General features: G+C 36.8%; 1 protein-coding gene across 2 annotated transcripts in view; it reads left to right on the forward strand.

The window, feature by feature from the left end:
- Nucleotides 1-19946, forward strand: part of fz (frizzled class receptor) — a 320654-nt gene that overhangs the window by 105894 nt on the left and 194814 nt on the right. For both annotated transcript variants that reach the window (XM_073981433.1, XM_073981432.1), the window contains exon 3: nt 6498-6617. In XM_073981433.1, the coding sequence (XP_073837534.1) occupies nt 6498-6617 (120 nt within the window). The remainder of the gene's footprint in view (nt 1-6497; nt 6618-19946) is intronic.

The following is a 19946-nucleotide window of genomic DNA, read 5'->3' on the forward strand; positions in this document are numbered from 1 at the left end:
AGGACCGTTGCTTGGTATCTTCCATCCCCTACGTCCTATACTCAAAGTCACTGAAATTAAATCTATCAATACGCTCAAAGATACTTACTTCATGTCTGTAGTTAATAATACCGCTAAAATTTCCGAAGAATATATTAAAGAAAATAATACGTCTTCACACTTCTTCAAAAGAACATTTATCTTGCCAATTTTGAAATAACTTCATTTAACTTTAAATGCAAATATGCCAGTTTGGTGAATGACGCCTTCATCCGTGATAAACGTCTCTCAATCTATTTCTTAAAGAGTTATTTAAGAAGGGTCCTTTAGACTAATTGTGCCACCGTGGTGCAATGGTATGCACGCCCGCCTTGCACGCATAAGGTCGGGGGTTCAATTCCCCGGCCAAACAACATCAAACATTTTTCAACGGTGGCAAAATACCCCTCAGTAATGTTGGCGACATTTCCTGAGTATTTCAGCCTTGAAAAACTTCTCCACAAGTGGTGTCTTAGGACACGCCGTTCGGACTCGGCGATAAACAGTAGGTCCCATATCATTGAGCTAAATATGAATCGGGGTGCACTCATTGATATGAGAGAAGTCTCCCTTGTCCCGTATGGGATGTTGTGGAACAATGTTTTTTGTTCCTTTAGACTAATTTGCAGTTGGTTCATTCTGACCTTCAGCGATATTGTGTTGGTTCTGCTGATTTTGCATTATTGGCAATTGGTAACCAATATAATAACAGAATTGTTTTTAAATTTATTTAATTTTATTTCCATAGCAAAAAATGCAAAACTGCTTACATTTCCATAGTTTAATTCCCAAAGGACCACTAAAAATTAAATTGCATATTTTATTGCACTTGTCAGCTAAAAATAAAATTAATTTAATTAGCCTTACACTTGTGCTGCTGCCGCCGCTGCGAAATTATTTGCCGCCAAAAACTTGAAAATTGTTACACTTTTATCATAGATGGGCTTTCTTGCACGCCAGCGTTGCTATGTTTTGTTTCTCTTTTTCGTTGTTTCAACATAAATAAACATTTACGAGTAATTTTGCAAATTTGTTTTTAATATAATAGTTTTTTGGACTTGTTAAGATACCGTCTGTGTTTAAAAAAAAAATTAAAAAGGCAAAGAAATTTTAACAAAAACCCCGTTCTAATTTTCCCTTAAATTCTATTTAAGAGAAATTTTGCCCATCTATGCACTTTTATCCAATCAAATTTCTTCCTACTTGCGTGTCCTCCCTTTGCCTTGCTCTTTCTAAAGTGTTTGTTGCATGGGTGAAATGTGACAACATGGCACTTTTGTTTGCCGCCTGGGCATTCATTGATGATTGCTGGTCTGGCGATGCGAGCGTTAAAGGTACTAAGCCATTTAAAATGAGAACGAATCAAATCGACTAAACAACCCTCTGGTTCATTGGTGTGCCGCCTTTTAATGTTTGCCAGACATTGAGAGTTGAGTTGAGAAGAGTTGGTTTTCGTTGTCAGTTAGTGCTCAATAAGAAGAGCAATTGGTGTTGTTGTTGTTCTCGTTGTCGGTCGTTATTGTTTTGTGTAACACGCACGTTTAACATTCTGCACATCACACCATACTATTATCCACTCGCACACACACGCAGAGAACAATTCCCCTTGGGGACATTCATGCTCTTGTCGAGAAAAAGACAAAGCAAAAATCAAAATCAGCAATAGCAGCAGCTTGAGGAACATGACAAAACAGCAAGAACAACAACAACCTTAGCAACTTGTCAAAAATGTTTTGTGGCACTCTCGGCACAACTGCTGGCAAAACACATTGCTTTGCATGATGATGCCCTTTGCCGTCGTCTTCGTCACAGTCCGTCATTCACTCAATCAGAGGCAAAACCCCTTTCAGTCTCAGATCACTCCTTGGTGGTTTAATGAAAGACAAGTACGGATTTAGGCAAGCAGACAGACAAGCAGGTAGTCTTTTGGGAAGAATGGAAAAGAAATCAGAATGATTGTTTTCTGACTGTTGCCGCTACAAAACATTTTATGTTGCACCATCCTCCTTGCACCTCAACAACAAATACTATGAAGTAAATTGTGCAAGGAATTCATTGTTCTGCTTGTTTCCCTTCACCTTAATTTTTGGTTTCAACAATTGTTTGGGTAGGTAGAAGAAGAAGATGGCAACAAGAATATTCCCTGTACGAGACCTACAAAACACTTTTTTTAAGTAGAGAGGTGTGACAAAATGAAAAGTGAAAAAATTGCACTTGAATAATTTCACACTTTTTTCACAAAAGCGACATGAAATATTTAAGGCGTTAACAAAATATGCAAAGGAGCAGAGTTTGTAGAGCTCTCTAAACAAGTTTTTCTGCAAAATATTTATTTTGAAGTGCTGTTTACTTTTGGGAACATGTCTTGTGTATATTAAAACAATTTAAACACACAATCTTGACATCTTTGCATTTAAAGTTAATTTTTGGATAGTGTGAACGCTATTCCCAGTTTCGGGATGGACAGTAAGGAGGTTTTAAAAGCCTCCAAGCGTGGATTTTCTAAAGAATATTTGGCCAGACTTCAAAGGCCTCTAGGCGTGGATTTTCTAAAGAATATTTGGACAGACTTCAAAGGCCTTTAGGCGTGGATTTTCCAAAGAATATTTGGACAGACTTCAAAGGCCTCTAGGCGTGGATTTTCTAAAGAATATTTGGACAGGCTTCAAAGGCCTCTAGGCGTGGATCCTCTAAAGAATATTTGGACAGACTTCAAAGGCCTCTAGGCGTGGATTTTCTAAAGAATATTTGGACAGACTTCAAAGGCCTCTAGGCGTGGATTTTCTAAAGAATATTTGGACAGACTTCAAAGGCCTCTAGGCGTGGATCCTCTAAAGAATATTTGGGCAGACTTCAAAGGCTTTTAGGCCTGGATTTTCTAAATAAGATTTGGACAGACTTCTAAGGCATGTAGGCGTGGATTTTCTAAAGAATATTTGAACAGACTTCTAAGGCATGTAGGCGTGGATTTTCTAAAGAATATTTGGACAGACTTCTAAGGCATGTAGGCATGGATTTTCTAAAGAATATTTGGACAGACTTCAAAGGCTTCTAGGCGTGGATTTTCTAAAGAATATTTGGACAGACTTTAAAGGCCTCTAGGCGTGGATTTTCTAAAGAATATTTGGACAAACTTTAAAGGCCTCTAGGCGTGGATTTTCTAAAGAATATTTGGACAGACTTTAAAGGCCTCTAGGCGTGGATTTTCTAAATCATATTTGGACAGACTTTAAAGGCCTCTAGGCGTGGATTTTCTACAGAATATTTGGTGAATCTTCAAAGGCCTCTATGTATGGATTTTCTAAAGAATATTTGGACAGATTTCAAAGGCCTCTAGGCGTGGATTTTCTAAAGAATATTTGGATGGACTTCAAAGGCCTCTAGGCGTGGATTTTCTAAAGAATATTTGGATGGACTTAAAAGGCCTCTTGGCGTGAATTTTCTAAAGAATATTTGGAAAGACTTCAAAGGCCTCTAGGCCTGGATTTTCTAAAGAATATTTGGACAGACTTCAAAGGCCTCTAGGCGAGGATTTTCTAAACAATATTTGGACAGACTTCAAAGGCCTCTAGGCATCGATTTTCTGAAGAATATTTTGACGGACTTCAAAGGCCTCTGGGCGTGGATTTTCTAAAGAATATTTGGACAGACTTCAAAGGCCTCTAGGCGTGGATTTTCTAAAGAATATTTGGACAGACTTCAAAAGCATCTAGGCGTGGATTTTCTAAAGAATATTTGGACAGACTTCAAAGGCCTCTAGGCGTGGATTTTCTAAAGAATATTTGGACAGACTTCAAAGGCCTCTAGGCGTGGATTTTCTAAAGAATATTTGGACAGACTTCAAAGGCCTCTAGGCGTGGATTTTCTAAAGAATATTTGGACAGACTTCAAAGGCCTCTAGGCGTGGATTTTCTAAAGAATGTTTGGAAAGACTTCAAAGGCCTCTAGACGTGGATTTTCTAAAGAATATTTGGACAGACTTCAAAGGCCTCTAGGCCTGGATTTTCTAAAGAATATTTGGTGAACCTTCAAAGGCCTCTAGGCGTGGATTTTCTAAAGAATGTTTGGACAGACTTCAAAGGCCTCTAGGCGTATATGTTCTAAAGAATGTTTGGACAGACTTCAAAGGCCTCTAGGCGTGGATTTTCTAAAGAATGTTTGGACAGACTTCAACGGCCTCTAGGCGTAGATTTTCTAAAGGCTATTTGTGACTACTTCAAAAGGATCTAGGCGTGGATTTTCTAAAGACTATTTGTGACTACTTCAAAAGGATCTAGCGTGGATTTTCTAGAGACTATTTGTGACTACTTCAAAGGATCTAGGCGTGGATTTTCTAATGATTATTTGAATGGACTTCAAAGGCCTATAGGCGTGGATTTTCTAAAGATTATTTGAATGGACTTCAAAGGCCTCTAGGCGTGGATTTTCTAAAGATTATTTGAATGGACTTCAAAGGCCTCTAGGCGTGGATTTTCTAAAGATTATTTGAATGGACTTCAAAGGCCTCTAGGCGTGGATTTTCTAAAGATTATTTGAATGGACTTCAAAGGCCTCTAGGCGTGGATTTTCTAAAGATTATTTGAATGGACTTCAAAGGCCTCTAGGCGTGGATTTTCTAAAGATTATTTGAATGGACTTCAAAGGCCTCTAGGCGTGGATTTTTAAGATTATTTGAATGGACTTCAGAGGCCTCTAGGCGTGGATTTTCTAAAGATTATTTGAATGGACTTCAAAGGCCTCTAGGCGTGGATTTTTAAGATTATTTGAATGGACTTCAGAGGCCTCTAGGCGTGGATTTTCTAAAGACTATTTGCGACTACTTGAAAAGGATCTAGCGTGGATTTTCTAGAGACTATTTGTGACTACTTCAAAGGATCTAGGCGTGGATTTTTTAATGATTATTTGAATGGACTTCAAAGGCCTCTAGGCGTGGATTTTCTAAAGATTATTTGAATGGACTTCAAAGGCCATTAGGCGTGGATTTTCTAAAGATTATTTGAATGGACTTCAAAGGCCTCTAGGCGTGGATTTTCTAAAGATTATTTGAATGGACTTCAAAGGCCTCTAGGCGTGGATTTTCTAAAGATTATTTGAATGGACTTCAGAGGCCTCTAGGCGTGGATTTTCTAAAGACTATTTGCGACTACTACAAAAGGATCTAGGTGTGGATTTTCTAAAGACTATTTGAATGGACTTCAAAGGCTTCTAGACGTGGGTTGTCTAAAGAATATTTAAGGAGGTCTCAAACGCCATTGCGCTTTTGGTAACATATATATTTCTGTTCTCAATAAAAATTAATGGTTTTTACCCTTGGATTCCCTGAGGGGGCATTTCATCGTCATCTTAACTTTTTAATGGCTATCCCTAGAATGAGACATTATTCGTTTTAGATTATCAAAACTACATAACGAGGTCTTTAAGGTGGTTTTATGCCTTATAAAAATACTCTGCCTCTTTGTTTCATTCTGCGACTAATCCTCCTCACATCTAGATTGTCTTTTATTTACGGTTATTAAAAACCATATCAAATCTTTGCTTTTATCTCTTTTAATACCTGTTTACATTTCATTCATACCTTTACAAGGAAAAAAGGAACAAAAGAGTGGAGTACGTAGGTTTCATAAAAAAAGTAAATACTGGAGCAGAAGACAATGCCATAACAAAGGAAAAGAAAAAAATCGTTAAATTGCTTTTTATTGTTTCCTCATACTCACTCTTTTAGAAGGTGTCTCAAGGTTTGTTTGCCTGGCTGATTGTCTTTAAAACAGATTCTAATGCCTTTTTTGTCTTGAAGTCTGTGTTAATGGGGGGTGGCTTTAGTTTCCATCTCTTTATGGACCAAGTCATGTTGACTCTTCTCGGTGTGGAAAAACCTTGTGTTACACCCTCTCGTTATCGTTATGTTTTTCATTTCATATTTTGTTTTTATGTATTCTACGTGTTTTTTTTTTCTTCTTCCATAACTTTCCATTTCTTTTATCTCCCACTCTTTACCATTTTTGTTTATTGTCGCAGTTCATGTTCTTTGATTCTTTTCTGTTTCTGTTTTTTGCAATGATGGAAAATTTGAAATTTTAATGAGCTCTTATGTTAGACATTTTCCCTTGACACACACAGCAAAGCTACATTTCGTTAGTCATTCATTCGTTCGTCCAACAAACAGAATCTGTATTTGCCTCCTCCAGAATGAAATGGAATTTAAAAAATTCTTCGTAGTTTTCTTTGGAAGCAAAAAAGGGGAGCAATCTTAACAAGGACACATTATTTAATAACCATCCAGGTACAGAATTACGTGAGCTCTTGTTCTCCTTGAAACTGTTGATGCTGGTTGGTTGGTGGTGGGGGTATTGAAAATTGCGTATCTAATATTTTCTTTGGTATTGCGTCTTTGAATTTGAATTTCAAATTGTGCTTCTTCATATGAAAATGAGCTGTTTATAATTGATTTTTCACTTGTTTGCCTTCTTTTTTCGTTACAGGAAAAACTTCATTGTGGTGCTCCCTGCCATGCCATGTTCTTCCCAGAAAAAGAACGTACCGTGCTGAGGTATTGGGTTGGTTCATGGGCTGCCGTTTGTGTTGCCAGCTGTTTATTTACGGTAAGTGAAAAAAATTAAGGAATTTTTTATTGAATTTTAAACAACAAGAACAGGGGAAGAAACAAATTTAGAAGCCCAAATAAGGCTCCGATTTTTCAAAGTTTTGAAAGACTTCCACGCGGATTTTTTTAATTCAATAGTAAATTTTAGGCTTTACAAACGTGGATTTTTATTGCCTAGCATTGTTTTGCGCAATTTTGACGAAACTTTAGGCGGTCGAATTGATTTTGAGGGCGACTTTAGGATCGGAATTCATGATACGGAGATCTATAAAGACCATATTGACGTCGAGGAGCCCTTGGAGGCCCGAATTTATGATCAACAGTTCTAAAGACAAAAAAAAAAAAATAAATATGTTGATGAGCTTATAAGAGATACGAATTAATGATAAGAAGCTCTGTTGGTAAGATTTTTTAGATTTGCTCCTGGAGCACTGAGATAATTATGAGGGGCTTAAAGAGGTCCGATTTGATGCTGAAGAGCTCTAAGAGCTCCTCTTGGAGGTCAGAGCTGATATTGGAGATGTCTTTAGAGGTCTGAATTTGTGAAAGAGCTCCATATAGGACTACGTATTAATGTCGATGTCCCTTAGGTGTCTTCTTAGGAACTTCTGGAGATCTGAATCGATTACGAGGAGCTTTTAGAAGTCCGAGACTATGTCGAAGAGGTCTTCACAATTTTTAAAAAATTTTATAATGAAATTTAAGTCTTACAAATGTAGATGTTTTTAAAGAATCTTTAAGACCATTCAAAGTCCACAAAGCGAGGATTTTCCAAAGAATATTTTTAAGGCATTCAGAGGCCACAAGACCTGGATTGTCTAAAGAATATTTATAAGGTCTTCTAAGACCATAAGGCGTGAAATTCCAAAATTTTCTAAGATTTCTAAAAGCCAAAAAGCGTGGATTTCCTAAAGAATATGTGCGAGGTCTCAAAAGGCAACAAGGCGTGGATTTCCTAAAGAATATGTGCAAGGTCTCAAAAGGCCACAAGACGTGGATTTTCTAAAGAATATTTGCGAGGTCTCAAAAGGCCACAAGGCGTGGATTTCCAAAAGAATATTTGCGAGGTCTCAAAAGGCCACAAGGCGTGGATTTCCTAAAGAATATTTGTGAGGTCTCAAAAGGCCACAAGGCGTGGATTATCTAAAGAATATTTGCGAGGTCTCAAAAGGCCACAAGGCGAGGATTTTCTAAAGAATATTTGCGAGTTCTCAAAATACCACAAGGCGAGGATTTTCTAAAGAATATTTGCGAGTTCTCAAAATACCACAAGGCGAGGATTTTCTAAAGAATATTTGCGAGTTCTCAAAATACCACAAGGCGAGGATTTTCTAAAGAATATTTGCGAGTTCTCAAAATACCACAAGGCGAGGATTTTCTAAAGAACATTTGACATGTCTCGACAGGTCACAAGGTGGGGATTTTCTAAAGAGTATTTGCGACTTTTCTAGAGGTCACAATATGAGGATTTTCTAACGAGTATTTTTAAGGCTTTCAAAGGCAACAAGCCGTGGATTTTCTGGAGAATAGCTTGCGAGATCTCTAAAGCCACAAGACGGGGATTTCGAAGGAATATTTGTGAGGCCTTCAAAGAGGCGTGGATTTTCTGAAGAATATTTGCGAAGTCGCTAAATGCTACAAGGCGAGACCACTATGCCTCCATTACGTCGAACACTTAAAGCCCATAAACAGGGATTTTAAAAGAAATTTAGGGGACCACAAAAGGTCCGCAAACGTGATTTTTTAAGAATTTTAGGGGAACTGGTAGGACTTCACAAACCTGGATTTCTAACGATTTTTTAAGCTATTGTATAAGAAGAAGATATTTTGAAAGCAAAAAGCCATGTTGAAGGTGTTTTTTTTTTTTTTTTTTTTTTTTTTTTTTTTTTTTTTTTTTTGGAGGAAGACATTTCTAAGGTCTTCTCTAGAAAAAAGACCTTCTAACAGCCTTCTTTGGGAAGAAGACCTTCTAAAGATCTTCATTAGGTATAATAACCTCTGTAAGCCTTCTATGTGAAGAAGATCTTCCACGCGCTTTCTATGGGAAACGACTTTCCAAATGTCATCTGTGGGAAGGAAGTCTTCTACAGGTTTTCTATTGAAAGAAGAAGATATGTGTCACAGTTCTTTTATTGGAACAACAGCGTCTACATGTCTTCAATGGAAAGAAGATCTCTGAAGGTGTTCTGTGGGAAAAAAGTCCCTTTGGAGGGCTTCTATGGGAAGAAGACCCTTTGAAGGACTTCTATGGAGACAATACCTATTAAAGGTCTTCTAGGAAAGAGGACCCTTTGAATGGCTTCCATGGGAATAAGGCATTTGAAGGAGTTTTTTTCAGAAGAAGTAATCTTAAATTCCTTCTGTAAAAAAATCGTTTAAAAGTTCTATGTGGGAAGGATACCAACATCCAAGGTGTTCTTCTATAAAATTGAAGACATCTAAAGGAGTGTTCTATAGAATACAACGCCATCTATAGAATAGAAAGCCACCGTAGGGTTCTTCTATGGAATAGTCTTCTATAGAATAAAAAACCACCGTATGGGTCTTCTATAGAATAGAAGACCATGGTAGGGTGCTTCTGTAGAATATAAGACCACCATAGACGTCTTCTATAGAATAGTAGATCACCGTAGCGGTCTTCTATTAAACAGAAGAACGCCGTAGACGGCTTCTGTAGAACAGAAGACGACCCTAGGGGCCTTCTATAGAAGAGAAGACGACTCTAGAGGCCTTCTATAGAACAGAAGACCACCGTAGAAGTCTGTTGTGGAGCGGAAAACGACCGTAGGGGTCTTCCTTGGAATGGAAAACCAAGTAGGGTTTTCTTTGGAATAGAAGTTAACCGCAAGGGTCGTCTATGCAATAGAAGACCACCGAAGAAAATCCACGCCTGATGGCCTTTAAATACCTCCCTTATATTCTTTAGAATTCACACCTAGTGGCCTTTAAAAACCTCCATTATATTCTTTAGAATTCACACCTAGTGGCCTTTAAAAACCTCCATTATATTCTTTAGAATTCACACCTAGTGGCCTTTAAAAACCTCCATTATATTCTTTAGAAAATCCACGCCTGAAGGCCTTTAAATACCTCCCTTATATTCTTTAGAAAATCCACGCCTGAAGGCCTTTAAAGACCTCCCTTATATTCTTCAGAAACTCCACGCCTTTCGGTCTTTAAACACCTCCCTTATGTTCTTTAGAAAATCCACGCCTGAAGGCCTTTAAAGACCTCCCTTATATTCTTTAGAAAATCCACGCCTGAAGGCCTTTAAAGACCTCCCGTTATATTCTTTAGAAAATCCACGCCTGAAGGCCTTTAAAGACCTCCCGTTATATTCTTTAGAAAATCCACGCCTGAAGGCCTTTAAAGACCTCCCGTTATATTCTTTAGAAAATCCAAGCCTGAAGGCCTTTAAAGACCTCCCTTATATTCTTAAGAAAATCCACGCCTGAAGGCCTTTAAAGGCCTCCCTTATATTCTTTAGAAAATCCACGCCTGAAGGCCTTTAAAGACCTCCCGTTATATTCTTTAGAAAATCCACGCCTGAAGGCCTTTAAAGACCTCCCTTATATTCTTTAGAAAATCCACGCCTGAAGGCCTTTAAAGACCTCCCTTATATTCTTTGGAAAATCCACGCCCAGTGTCTTTTAACAAACTCCTTTATATTCTTTAGAAAATCCACGCCTGAAGGCTTTTTAAGACCTCCCTTATATTCTTTAGAAAATCCACGCCTGAAGGCCTTTAAAGACCTCCCTTATATTCTTTAGAAAATCCACGTCTGGGGCGTTCTTTAGAAAAATCACTCCTAAGGGTTTTTAAAGACCTCCCTTTATATTCTTTAGAAAATCCACGCCTAGGGGTTATTAAAGACCCGTCTTAAATTCTTTAGAAATGCACGCCTAGGAACCTCTAAAGACTTTCCTTATATTCTTTAGAAAATCCACGCCTATGGGGCCCTTAAAGACCTGCAAATATTCTTAAAAAGTCTTGAAAAATCAAAGGCCTGTCGTGCGTATAACTAATATTAATTAATGGGTACTTTTGAACATCCTTTAATATTTCGATGAAACGAATTGATATTGCGGCACCAATGAAGGCAAACCACTGCCAAGAGATGCACTTTCTTTACACTATTCAAGGAATTGTTGTATGCAGCTTCTACGTTCTCATATTTTAAAATAAATTCTATAAAATAAAAACCTACTAAGTTACTTATCTAATTTTTATCTTCCTCTTATGCAAAATAACCTTTCCCCAACATTCCTTAATCTCCATCTCAATAACCAACAGCAATAAAGTTGCATTTCAATTCCTTTTTCAACATGTCCACTAGTAGTGACAAGTGCCACGGCATTGGTCAATTCCATTTAGATTTGCCTTGGTGATAAATCTCTTCCACAGTTTTTTTTCGTTTTATCTATTTGTTTGAACTGTCAGAAATCTAAATTTCAAATATATGTATTTTGAAAACAATTTTCCGCTAAACTTGACAAAATAATTGCCAGCCAACCTTTCACTAATGCAAAGTGGAAACGGCGAAGCCTGAAACTGTCAAACAAACTAATGTGGCCAATATGTCATACAACATTTTAAAAACACATTTTCTTATATTTGGAAATGTTGTGGAGCGGTTGTGCACCCTGGCATACATAGTTTTGAGTTGTTTGTTTGTAAATAAATTTCTGTTTACTTTACTTAATATTTATGGCATGGCTAACAACTTGGCTAACAATATTTTTTTGTTAATAACAAATTTATCATCAGCAAGGAGGAAGTGGCTTAGCACCAAGAAACTTTTTTTAGCCACACCAAAACTCAAAATGGTTGAGGAGATTTTTCCCCTCCAGGATGCTTATGGAGCCTTGTTTGCCAAAACACATTTCCTCCTAAACCTAATGTAATGTTTCCCCATAAATAAATATGTCATAATGTTTTGTTGGAAATGCCAGAAAAACTAAATGGAAATCTTGGGGGAAATTTTCTGTAAAAGTTACCGATGCCGCCAACCAACGACCTAAAAGTCAGGCAAATATGATTAATTGGCATATGGACAATATCATGAACAGAATTAAATAAAAGAAAGCTCCAAATGTAATAAAGACTAATGGCTGGCTGGGAGGATAAATGAATGCTCACACCCAAACATATTTTTGTGAAAGAAACCTATGAAAACAATATCCCTTAAGATTTGCTTTTGATAAGAAAATGTGGCTACGAGGTAGGTTGAAGTGAGCAGGAAAATTCCTTTAGATAATCGCTTTTATAGAGCTCGATATGCTCTAGGCGTGGATTTTCTAAAGAATATTTGGTGAAACTTCAAAGGCCTCTAGGCGTGGATTTTCTAAAGAATATTTGGAGAACCTTCAAAGGCCTCTAGGCATGGATTTTCTAACGAATATTTGGTGAACCTTCAAACGCCTCAAGGCGCGGATTTTCTAACGAATATTTGGTGAACCTTCAAACGCCTCTAGGCGTGGATTTTCTAAAGAATATTTGGTGAACCTTCAAAGGCCTCTAGGCGTGGATTTTCTAAAGAATATTTGGTGAACCTTCAAAGGCCTCTAGGCGTGGATTTTCTAAAGAATATTTGGTGAACCTTCAAAGGCCTCTAGGCGTGGATTTTCTAAAGAATATTTGGTGAACCTTCAAAGGCCTCTAGGCGTGGATTTTCTAAAGAATATTTGGTGAACCTTCAAAGGCCTCTAGGCGTGGATTTTCTAAAGAATATTTGGTGAACCTTCAAAGGCCTCTAGGCGTGGATTTTCTAAAGAATATTTGGTGAACCTTCAATGGCCTCTAGGCGTGGCTTTTCTAAAGAATATTTGGTGAACCTTCAAAGGCCTCTAGGCGTGGCTTTTCTAAAGAATATTTGGTGAACCTTCAAAGGCCTCTAGGCGTGGATTTTCTAAAGAATATTTGGTGAACCTTCAAAGGCCTCTAGGCGTGGATTTTCTAAAGAATATTTGGAACAACTTTAAAGGCCTCTAGGCGTGGATTTTCTAAAGAATATTTGGTGAACCTTCAAAGGCCTCTAGGCGTGGATGTTCTAAAGAATATTTGGAACAACTTTAAAGGCCTCTAGGCGTGGATTTTCTAAAGAATATTTGGAACAACTTTAAAGGCCTCTAGGCGTGGATTTTCTAAAGAATGTTTGGAACAACTTTAAAGGCCTCTAGGCGTGGATTTTCTAAAGAATATTTGGAACAACTTTAAAGGCCTCTAGGCGTGGATTTTCTAAAGAATATTTGGAACAACTTTAAAGGCCTCTAGGCGTGGATTTTCTAAAGAATATTTGGAACAACTTTAAAGGCCTCTAGGCGTGGATTTTCTAAAGAATATTTGGAACAACTTTAAAGGCCTCTAGGCGTGGATTTTCTAAAGAATATTTGGAACAACTTTAAAGGCCTCTAGGCGTGGATTTTCTAAAGAATATTTGGTGAACCTTCAAAGGCCTCTAGGCGTGGATGTTCTAAAGAATATTTGGAACAACTTTAAAGGCCTCTAGGCGTGGATTTTCTAAAGAATATTTGGAACAACTTTAAAGGCCTCTAGGCGTGGATTTTCTAAAGAATATTTGGAACAACTTTAAAGGCCTCTAGGCGTGGATTTTCTAAAGAATATTTGGAACAACTTTAAAGGCCTCTAGGCGTGGATTTTCTAAAGAATATTTGGAACAACTTTAAAGGCCTCTAGGCGTGGATTTTCTAAAGAATATTTGGAACAACTTTAAAGGCCTCTAGGCGTGGATTTTCTAAAGAATATTTGGAACAACTTTAAAGGCCTCTAGGCGTGGATTTTCTAAAGAATATTTGGAACAACTTTAAAGGCCTCTAGGCGTGGATTTTCTAAAGAATATTTGGAACAACTTTAAAGGCCTCTAGGCGTGGATTTTCTAAAGAATATTTGGAACAACTTTAAAGGCCTCTAGGCGTGGATTTTCTAAAGAATATTTGGAACAACTTTAAAGGCCTCTAGGCGTGGATTTTCTAAAGAATATTTGGAACAACTTTAAAGGCCTCTAGGCGTGGATTTTCTAAAGAATATTTGGAACAACTTTAAAGGCCTCTAGGCGTGGATTTTCTAAAGAATATTTGGAACAACTTTAAAGGCCTCTAGGCGTGGATTTTCTAAAGAATATTTGGAACAACTTTAAAGGCCTCTAGGCGTGGATTTTCTAAAGAATATTTGGAACAACTTTAAAGGCCTCTAGGCGTGGATTTTCTAAAGAATATTTGGAACAACTTTAAAGGCCTCTAGGCGTGGATTTTCTAAAGAATATTTGGAACAACTTTAAAGGCCTCTAGGCGTGGATTTTCTAAAGAATATTTGGAACAACTTTAAAGGCCTCTAGGCGTGGATTTTCTAAAGAATATTTGGAACAACTTTAAAGGCCTCTAGGCGTGGATTTTCTAAAGAATATTTGGAACAACTTTAAAGGCCTCTAGGCGTGGATTTTCTAAAGAATATTTGGAACAACTTTAAAGGCCTCTAGGCGTGGATTTTCTAAAGAATATTTGGAACAACTTTAAAGGCCTCTAGGCGTGGATTTTCTAAAGAATATTTGGAACAACTTTAAAGGCCTCTAGGCGTGGATTTTCTAAAGAATATTTGGAACAACTTTAAAGGCCTCTAGGCGTGGATTTTCTAAAGAATATTTGGAACAACTTTAAAGGCCTCTAGGCGTGGATTTTCTAAAGAATATTTGGAACAACTTTAAAGGCCTCTAGGCGTGGATTTTCTAAAGAATATTTGGAACAACTTTAAAGGCCTCTAGGCGTGGATTTTCTAAAGAATATTTGGAACAACTTTAAAGGCCTCTAGGCGTGGATTTTCTAAAGAATATTTGGAACAACTTTAAAGGCCTCTAGGCGTGGATTTTCTAAAGAATATTTGGAACAACTTTAAAGGCCTCTAGGCGTGGATTTTCTAAAGAATATTTGGAACAACTTTAAAGGCCTCTAGGCGTGGATTTTCTAAAGAATATTTGGAACAACTTTAAAGGCCTCTAGGCGTGGATTTTCTAAAGAATATTTGGAACAACTTTAAAGGCCTCTAGGCGTGGATTTTCTAAAGAATATTTGGAACAACTTTAAAGGCCTCTAGGCGTGGATTTTCTAAAGAATATTTGGAACAACTTTAAAGGCCTCTAGGCGTGGATTTTCTAAAGAATATTTGGAACAACTTTAAAGGCCTCTAGGCGTGGATTTTCTAAAGAATATTTGGAACAACTTTAAAGGCCTCTAGGCGTGGATTTTCTAAAGAATATTTGGAACAACTTTAAAGGCCTCTAGGCGTGGATTTTCTAAAGAATATTTGGAACAACTTTAAAGGCCTCTAGGCGTGGATTTTCTAAAGAATATTTGGAACAACTTTAAAGGCCTCTAGGCGTGGATTTTCTAAAGAATATTTGGAACAACTTTAAAGGCCTCTAGGCGTGGATTTTCTAAAGAATATTTGGAACAACTTTAAAGGCCTCTAGGCGTGGATTTTCTAAAGAATATTTGGAACAACTTTAAAGGCCTCTAGGCGTGGATTTTCTAAAGAATATTTGGAACAACTTTAAAGGCCTCTAGGCGTGGATTTTCTAAAGAATATTTGGAACAACTTTAAAGGCCTCTAGGCGTGGATTTTCTAAAGAATATTTGGAACAACTTTAAAGGCCTCTAGGCGTGGATTTTCTAAAGAATATTTGGAACAACTTTAAAGGCCTCTAGGCGTGGATTTTCTAAAGAATATTTGGAACAACTTTAAAGGCCTCTATGGGTGTAAGATTTTCTGTTCATACCACCCTCCTTACTATATCTTCCTTCTCCTGCACCAATAGTTTATTGTCTGAATGCATGGAATGTCTAGTATATGGGAGGGAGTTATATTTATGTGTTAAATTCAGGAGGCTATTCGGAACGTGCCTTGAATTTCTTCTTCTTTTTTTTTGCGAGCTAGGATTTGTAGTGACAAATTATGTGCCATAACTTTTGGTGGGCACACAGGCACAGACGACAGCAAAATGAGGATTATGAAGTGGCAGAAACACCCACTGCCAAGCAAAAATAAAACGAATTGAAATAAAAGAAAATGTTGGCATTCTTTTGAATGGCACTACAAACAAAGATGGTTTCTAATTTTCCATTTGTTTCGAAGGCAAACAAAATGAATGAATGAACGCAAAATTCCAAAACAAAGTGACAATTTTTAATATTAATTAAAAAACGAGGAGGTGGTGCTAGGGAGGGGATGGCATCTGGGCTGTTGCTAAAACTTTTCTCATTAAAGTGTCTTTAAAACGCATCTCTATGGTTTTGAATTAGAAAAGTCAGCAATGCTGTCGCCAGCATCGCGTTGCCACCAGTGTTTGTTCCATTGTCACAAAGGCGAAACCACAGAAATTCACGCGTTTCCCTAAAATGTTTACTCTGGGGAGGTTTCAGTTTTGTTGGTGAGCGTTGTCATAGTTCTGCATTTGGGTAAACATTTCCATTTGCAACAAAAACCACATCATTAAAACTTCATTTGTCATCATTTGTAGCAGAATAGCATCAGCAACACCATCGTCATTATCATCTGAAAAAGTCAAACAAATTCATTTCCAATGTTCAAAGGAGAAACTTTTGTGTATTTAAGTATGACAAACAGACCCGAGTTGAGAGGTTAAGGTTTTGTGGAATAAAGCAATGCTGTCATCCAGAATGTGGTACTAAGGATGAGTTTGGAATCATTACAATTTGTGGCAAAGAATATATACAAGACACTAAGAAGCACTGTGTTGCACCAGAACGAAGAGAATTTTCCTCTTTTGTAGGAATATTTTGAGAACTTTTTAAATGAAATAATGTTTAAATTTGAATATAAATGAGTGTAAGGAAAGTGTCGTTTGAGCTTTTTAATGACAATCAACGTCATTATGATGGCAAATCATGATTGAGTTTAAAATAATGGTCCTTCGTGTAGAGGGAAACCATTAAATAATTTCTGGCAATTTTTATCATGAAAAATTCCCAAAATTCCATTGAAATAGGCGGTTTAGAGGCTGCACACATGAACTATTGCTGTGGAGTAAATCAAAGGCACATCTTGGCAACAAGATCCCACCTTAGGTACAGTATTATCAATTCGTTTCTTTTAAGTATTCTCTAATCTTTGAAAATACCCAAACATTAATATTACTTATACGCACCCAAGGTCATCTGAAAGAATATTTAGTTTAAGTGCCAAGGGTTACATAAACATGGGCTATTAATATATATTTCCGGAGGAGGCTAAGGACCACATATTCTTGGTATTGTGAAGTTAATTTAAGAGGTCCCTAAAGGCCTCTAGGCGTGGATTTTCTAAAGAATATTTACAAACTCTTTAAAGGCCTCTGGGCGTGGATTATCTAAAAAATATTTAGAAACTCTTCAAAGGCCTCTAGGCTTGGTTTTCCTAAAGAATATTTGGAACAACTTCAAAGGTATCTAGACGTGGATTTCCTAAAGAATATTTGTACAGACTTCAAAGGCCTCTAGGTGTGGATTTTCTAAAGAATATTTGGAACAACTTCAAAGCCCTCTAGGCGTGGATTTACCAAAGAATATTTCTAAACTCTTCAAAGTCCTCTAAGCGTGGATTTTCTAAAGAATATTTGGAACAACTTCAAAGCCCTCTAGGCGTGGATTTTCCAACGAATATTTCTTAACTCTTCAAAGTCCTCTAAGCGTGGATTTCCCAAAGAATATTTGAAAAAACTTCAAAGCCCTCTAGGCGTGGATTTTCCAAAGAATATTTCTAAACTCTTCAAATCCTCTAAAGAATATTTGCAAATTCGTCAAAAGCTCTAGGCGTGGATTTTCTAAAGAATATTTGGAACAACTTTAAAGGCCTCTAGGCGTGGATTTTCTAAAGAATATTTGGAACAACTTTAAAGGCCTCTAGGCGTGGATTTTCTAAAGAATATTTGGAACAACTTTAAAGGCCTCTAGGCGTGGATTTTCTAAAGAATATTTGGAACAACTTTAAAGGCCTCTAGGCGTGGATTTTCTAAAGAATATTTGGAACAACTTTAAAGGCCTCTAGGCGTGGATTTTCTAAAGAATATTTGGAACAACTTTAAAGGCCTCTAGGCGTGGATTTTCTAAAGAATATTTGGAACAACTTTAAAGGCCTCTAGGCGTGGATTTTCTAAAGAATATTTGGAACAACTTTAAAGGCCTCTAGGCGTGGATTTTCTAAAGAATATTTGGAACAACTTTAAAGGCCTCTAGGCGTGGATTTTCTAAAGAATATTTGGAACAACTTTAAAGGCCTCTAGGCGTGGATTTTCTAAAGAATATTTGGAACAACTTTAAAGGCCTCTAGGCGTGGATTTTCTAAAGAATATTTGGAACAACTTTAAAGGCCTCTAGGCGTGGATTTTCTAAAGAATATTTGGAACAACTTTAAAGGCCTCTAGGCGTGGATTTTCTAAAGAATATTTGGAACAACTTTAAAGGCCTCTAGGCGTGGATTTTCTAAAGAATATTTGGAACAACTTTAAAGGCCTCTAGGCGTGGATTTTCTAAAGAATATTTGGACAGACTTCAAAGGCCTCTAGGCGTGGATTTTCTAAAGAATATTTGTAAATTCTTCAAAGGTCTAGGCGTGGATTTTCTAAAGAATATTTGGACAGACTTCAAAGGCCTCTAGGCGTGGATTTTCTAAAGAATATTTGTAAATTCTTCAAAGGCCTCTAGGCGTGGATTTTCTAAAGAATATTTGGACAGACTTCAAAGGCCTCTAGGCGTGGATTTTCTAAAGAATATTTGGACAGACTTCAAAGGCTTCTAGGCGTGGATTTTCTAAAGAATATTTGTAATTTCTTCAAAGGCCTCTAGGCGTGGATTTTCTAAAGAATATTTGGACAGACTTCAAAGGCCTCTAGGCGTGGATTTTCTAAAGAATATTTGGACAGACTTCAAAGGCCTCTAGGCGTGGATTTTCTAAAGAATATTTGGACAGACTTCAAAGGCTTCTAGGCGTGGATTTTCTAAAGAATATTTGGACAGACTTCAAAGGCCTCTAGGCGTGGATTTTCTAAAGAATATTTGTAAATTCTTCAAAGGCCTCTAGGCTTGGATTTTCTAAAGAATACTTGGAACAACTTCAAAGCCCTCTAGTCATGGATTTTCTAGAGAATATTTCTAGAATCTTCAAAGGGGTCTAGGCTTGGATTTTCTAAATTATATTTGGAAAAACTTCAAAGGAATCTAGGCTCGGATTTTCTAAAGAATATTTTGCCACAACAATTGCCTCAGTCATTGATTAATGAAAATGATTTTGGACCTGCATATAATTCACAGCTATTTTTCTTCGTTTGTGACAAATTGTTGGGTCTTGTGCGATAACCAAAAGCTGTAAAAAATAACAACGTAAAAATAACCATAAAAATACATGAATATCACCCACAAAGAAGAAAAGGGGAATAGAATATAGAAAAAACGCTACAACAAATTGTGTAAGCATGGAATTTGTTACTGGTCTTGATTATCAAAAGGGTCGGTCGACAAATTGCTTAGCCATTTTTTAATCCTGCAAATGGCATGAAAAAATGTGGTAAAATAGGCAGTAGGCATAAAAAAAGAGAAGAAAATAGCAAAGCACACAAAAAAGGAGTTGTAAAATAAATTAGCCAGAAAATTAGCAAGAAACACCTCCTCCAACATTGATAAAAAATGTATTCGCATTATAGGAAACCCTGTGGAGAGAAGCCTTTTTTACGGTGGTTCTCTATAGGCTCTTAAATGATTATTTGAATTCCTTTACATTGACATAAAATGTGTTTATATTTATCTATATGCTTGTCAGTTTTAACTGTCTCCTTCATGTGACCAAGTTTCTTGTGATTATATTACCGGCTTTTTTGTTATTGCCTTTTTTATATGCCATATATCATGAGGGTGTGTAAGTCTCTTCTATTATGAATTCAATAATGAAGTTCTTTGGAACATAAAAAAGGCAACAACATAAAATTTTCATAAATGCGTCGTAATTTTTCATAATTCATTTTCATACATAAGAAATCAACTTTGAGTTTAATGGTAAGAGAGAGACAGAACTCTAGGCTACACAACAGCCACCAATCGCTTGGTTATAGGGTTTGGTTCCGCATAAACTATGTATAACTTTTGCATTAATATTATGACAGCTGTCACAGTTTGATATTTCTCATATTTGCATTTGATCGTAAATTAACGCCTACAATAAAGTTTGTAGATTGATGGCAAATTGAAATGATAATTTTTGTGTCTAGAAAAATTGGGTTGAATTTATTATAAAGTTGTGTGAACAAAAAATAAAAAAGGAAATAACT

This window comes from Musca autumnalis, unplaced genomic scaffold, assembly GCF_047663935.1.
Source record: "Musca autumnalis isolate F117 unplaced genomic scaffold, ASM4766393v1 scaffold_4, whole genome shotgun sequence".
In the NCBI taxonomy this organism is placed as follows: Eukaryota; Metazoa; Arthropoda; class Insecta; order Diptera; family Muscidae; genus Musca; species Musca autumnalis.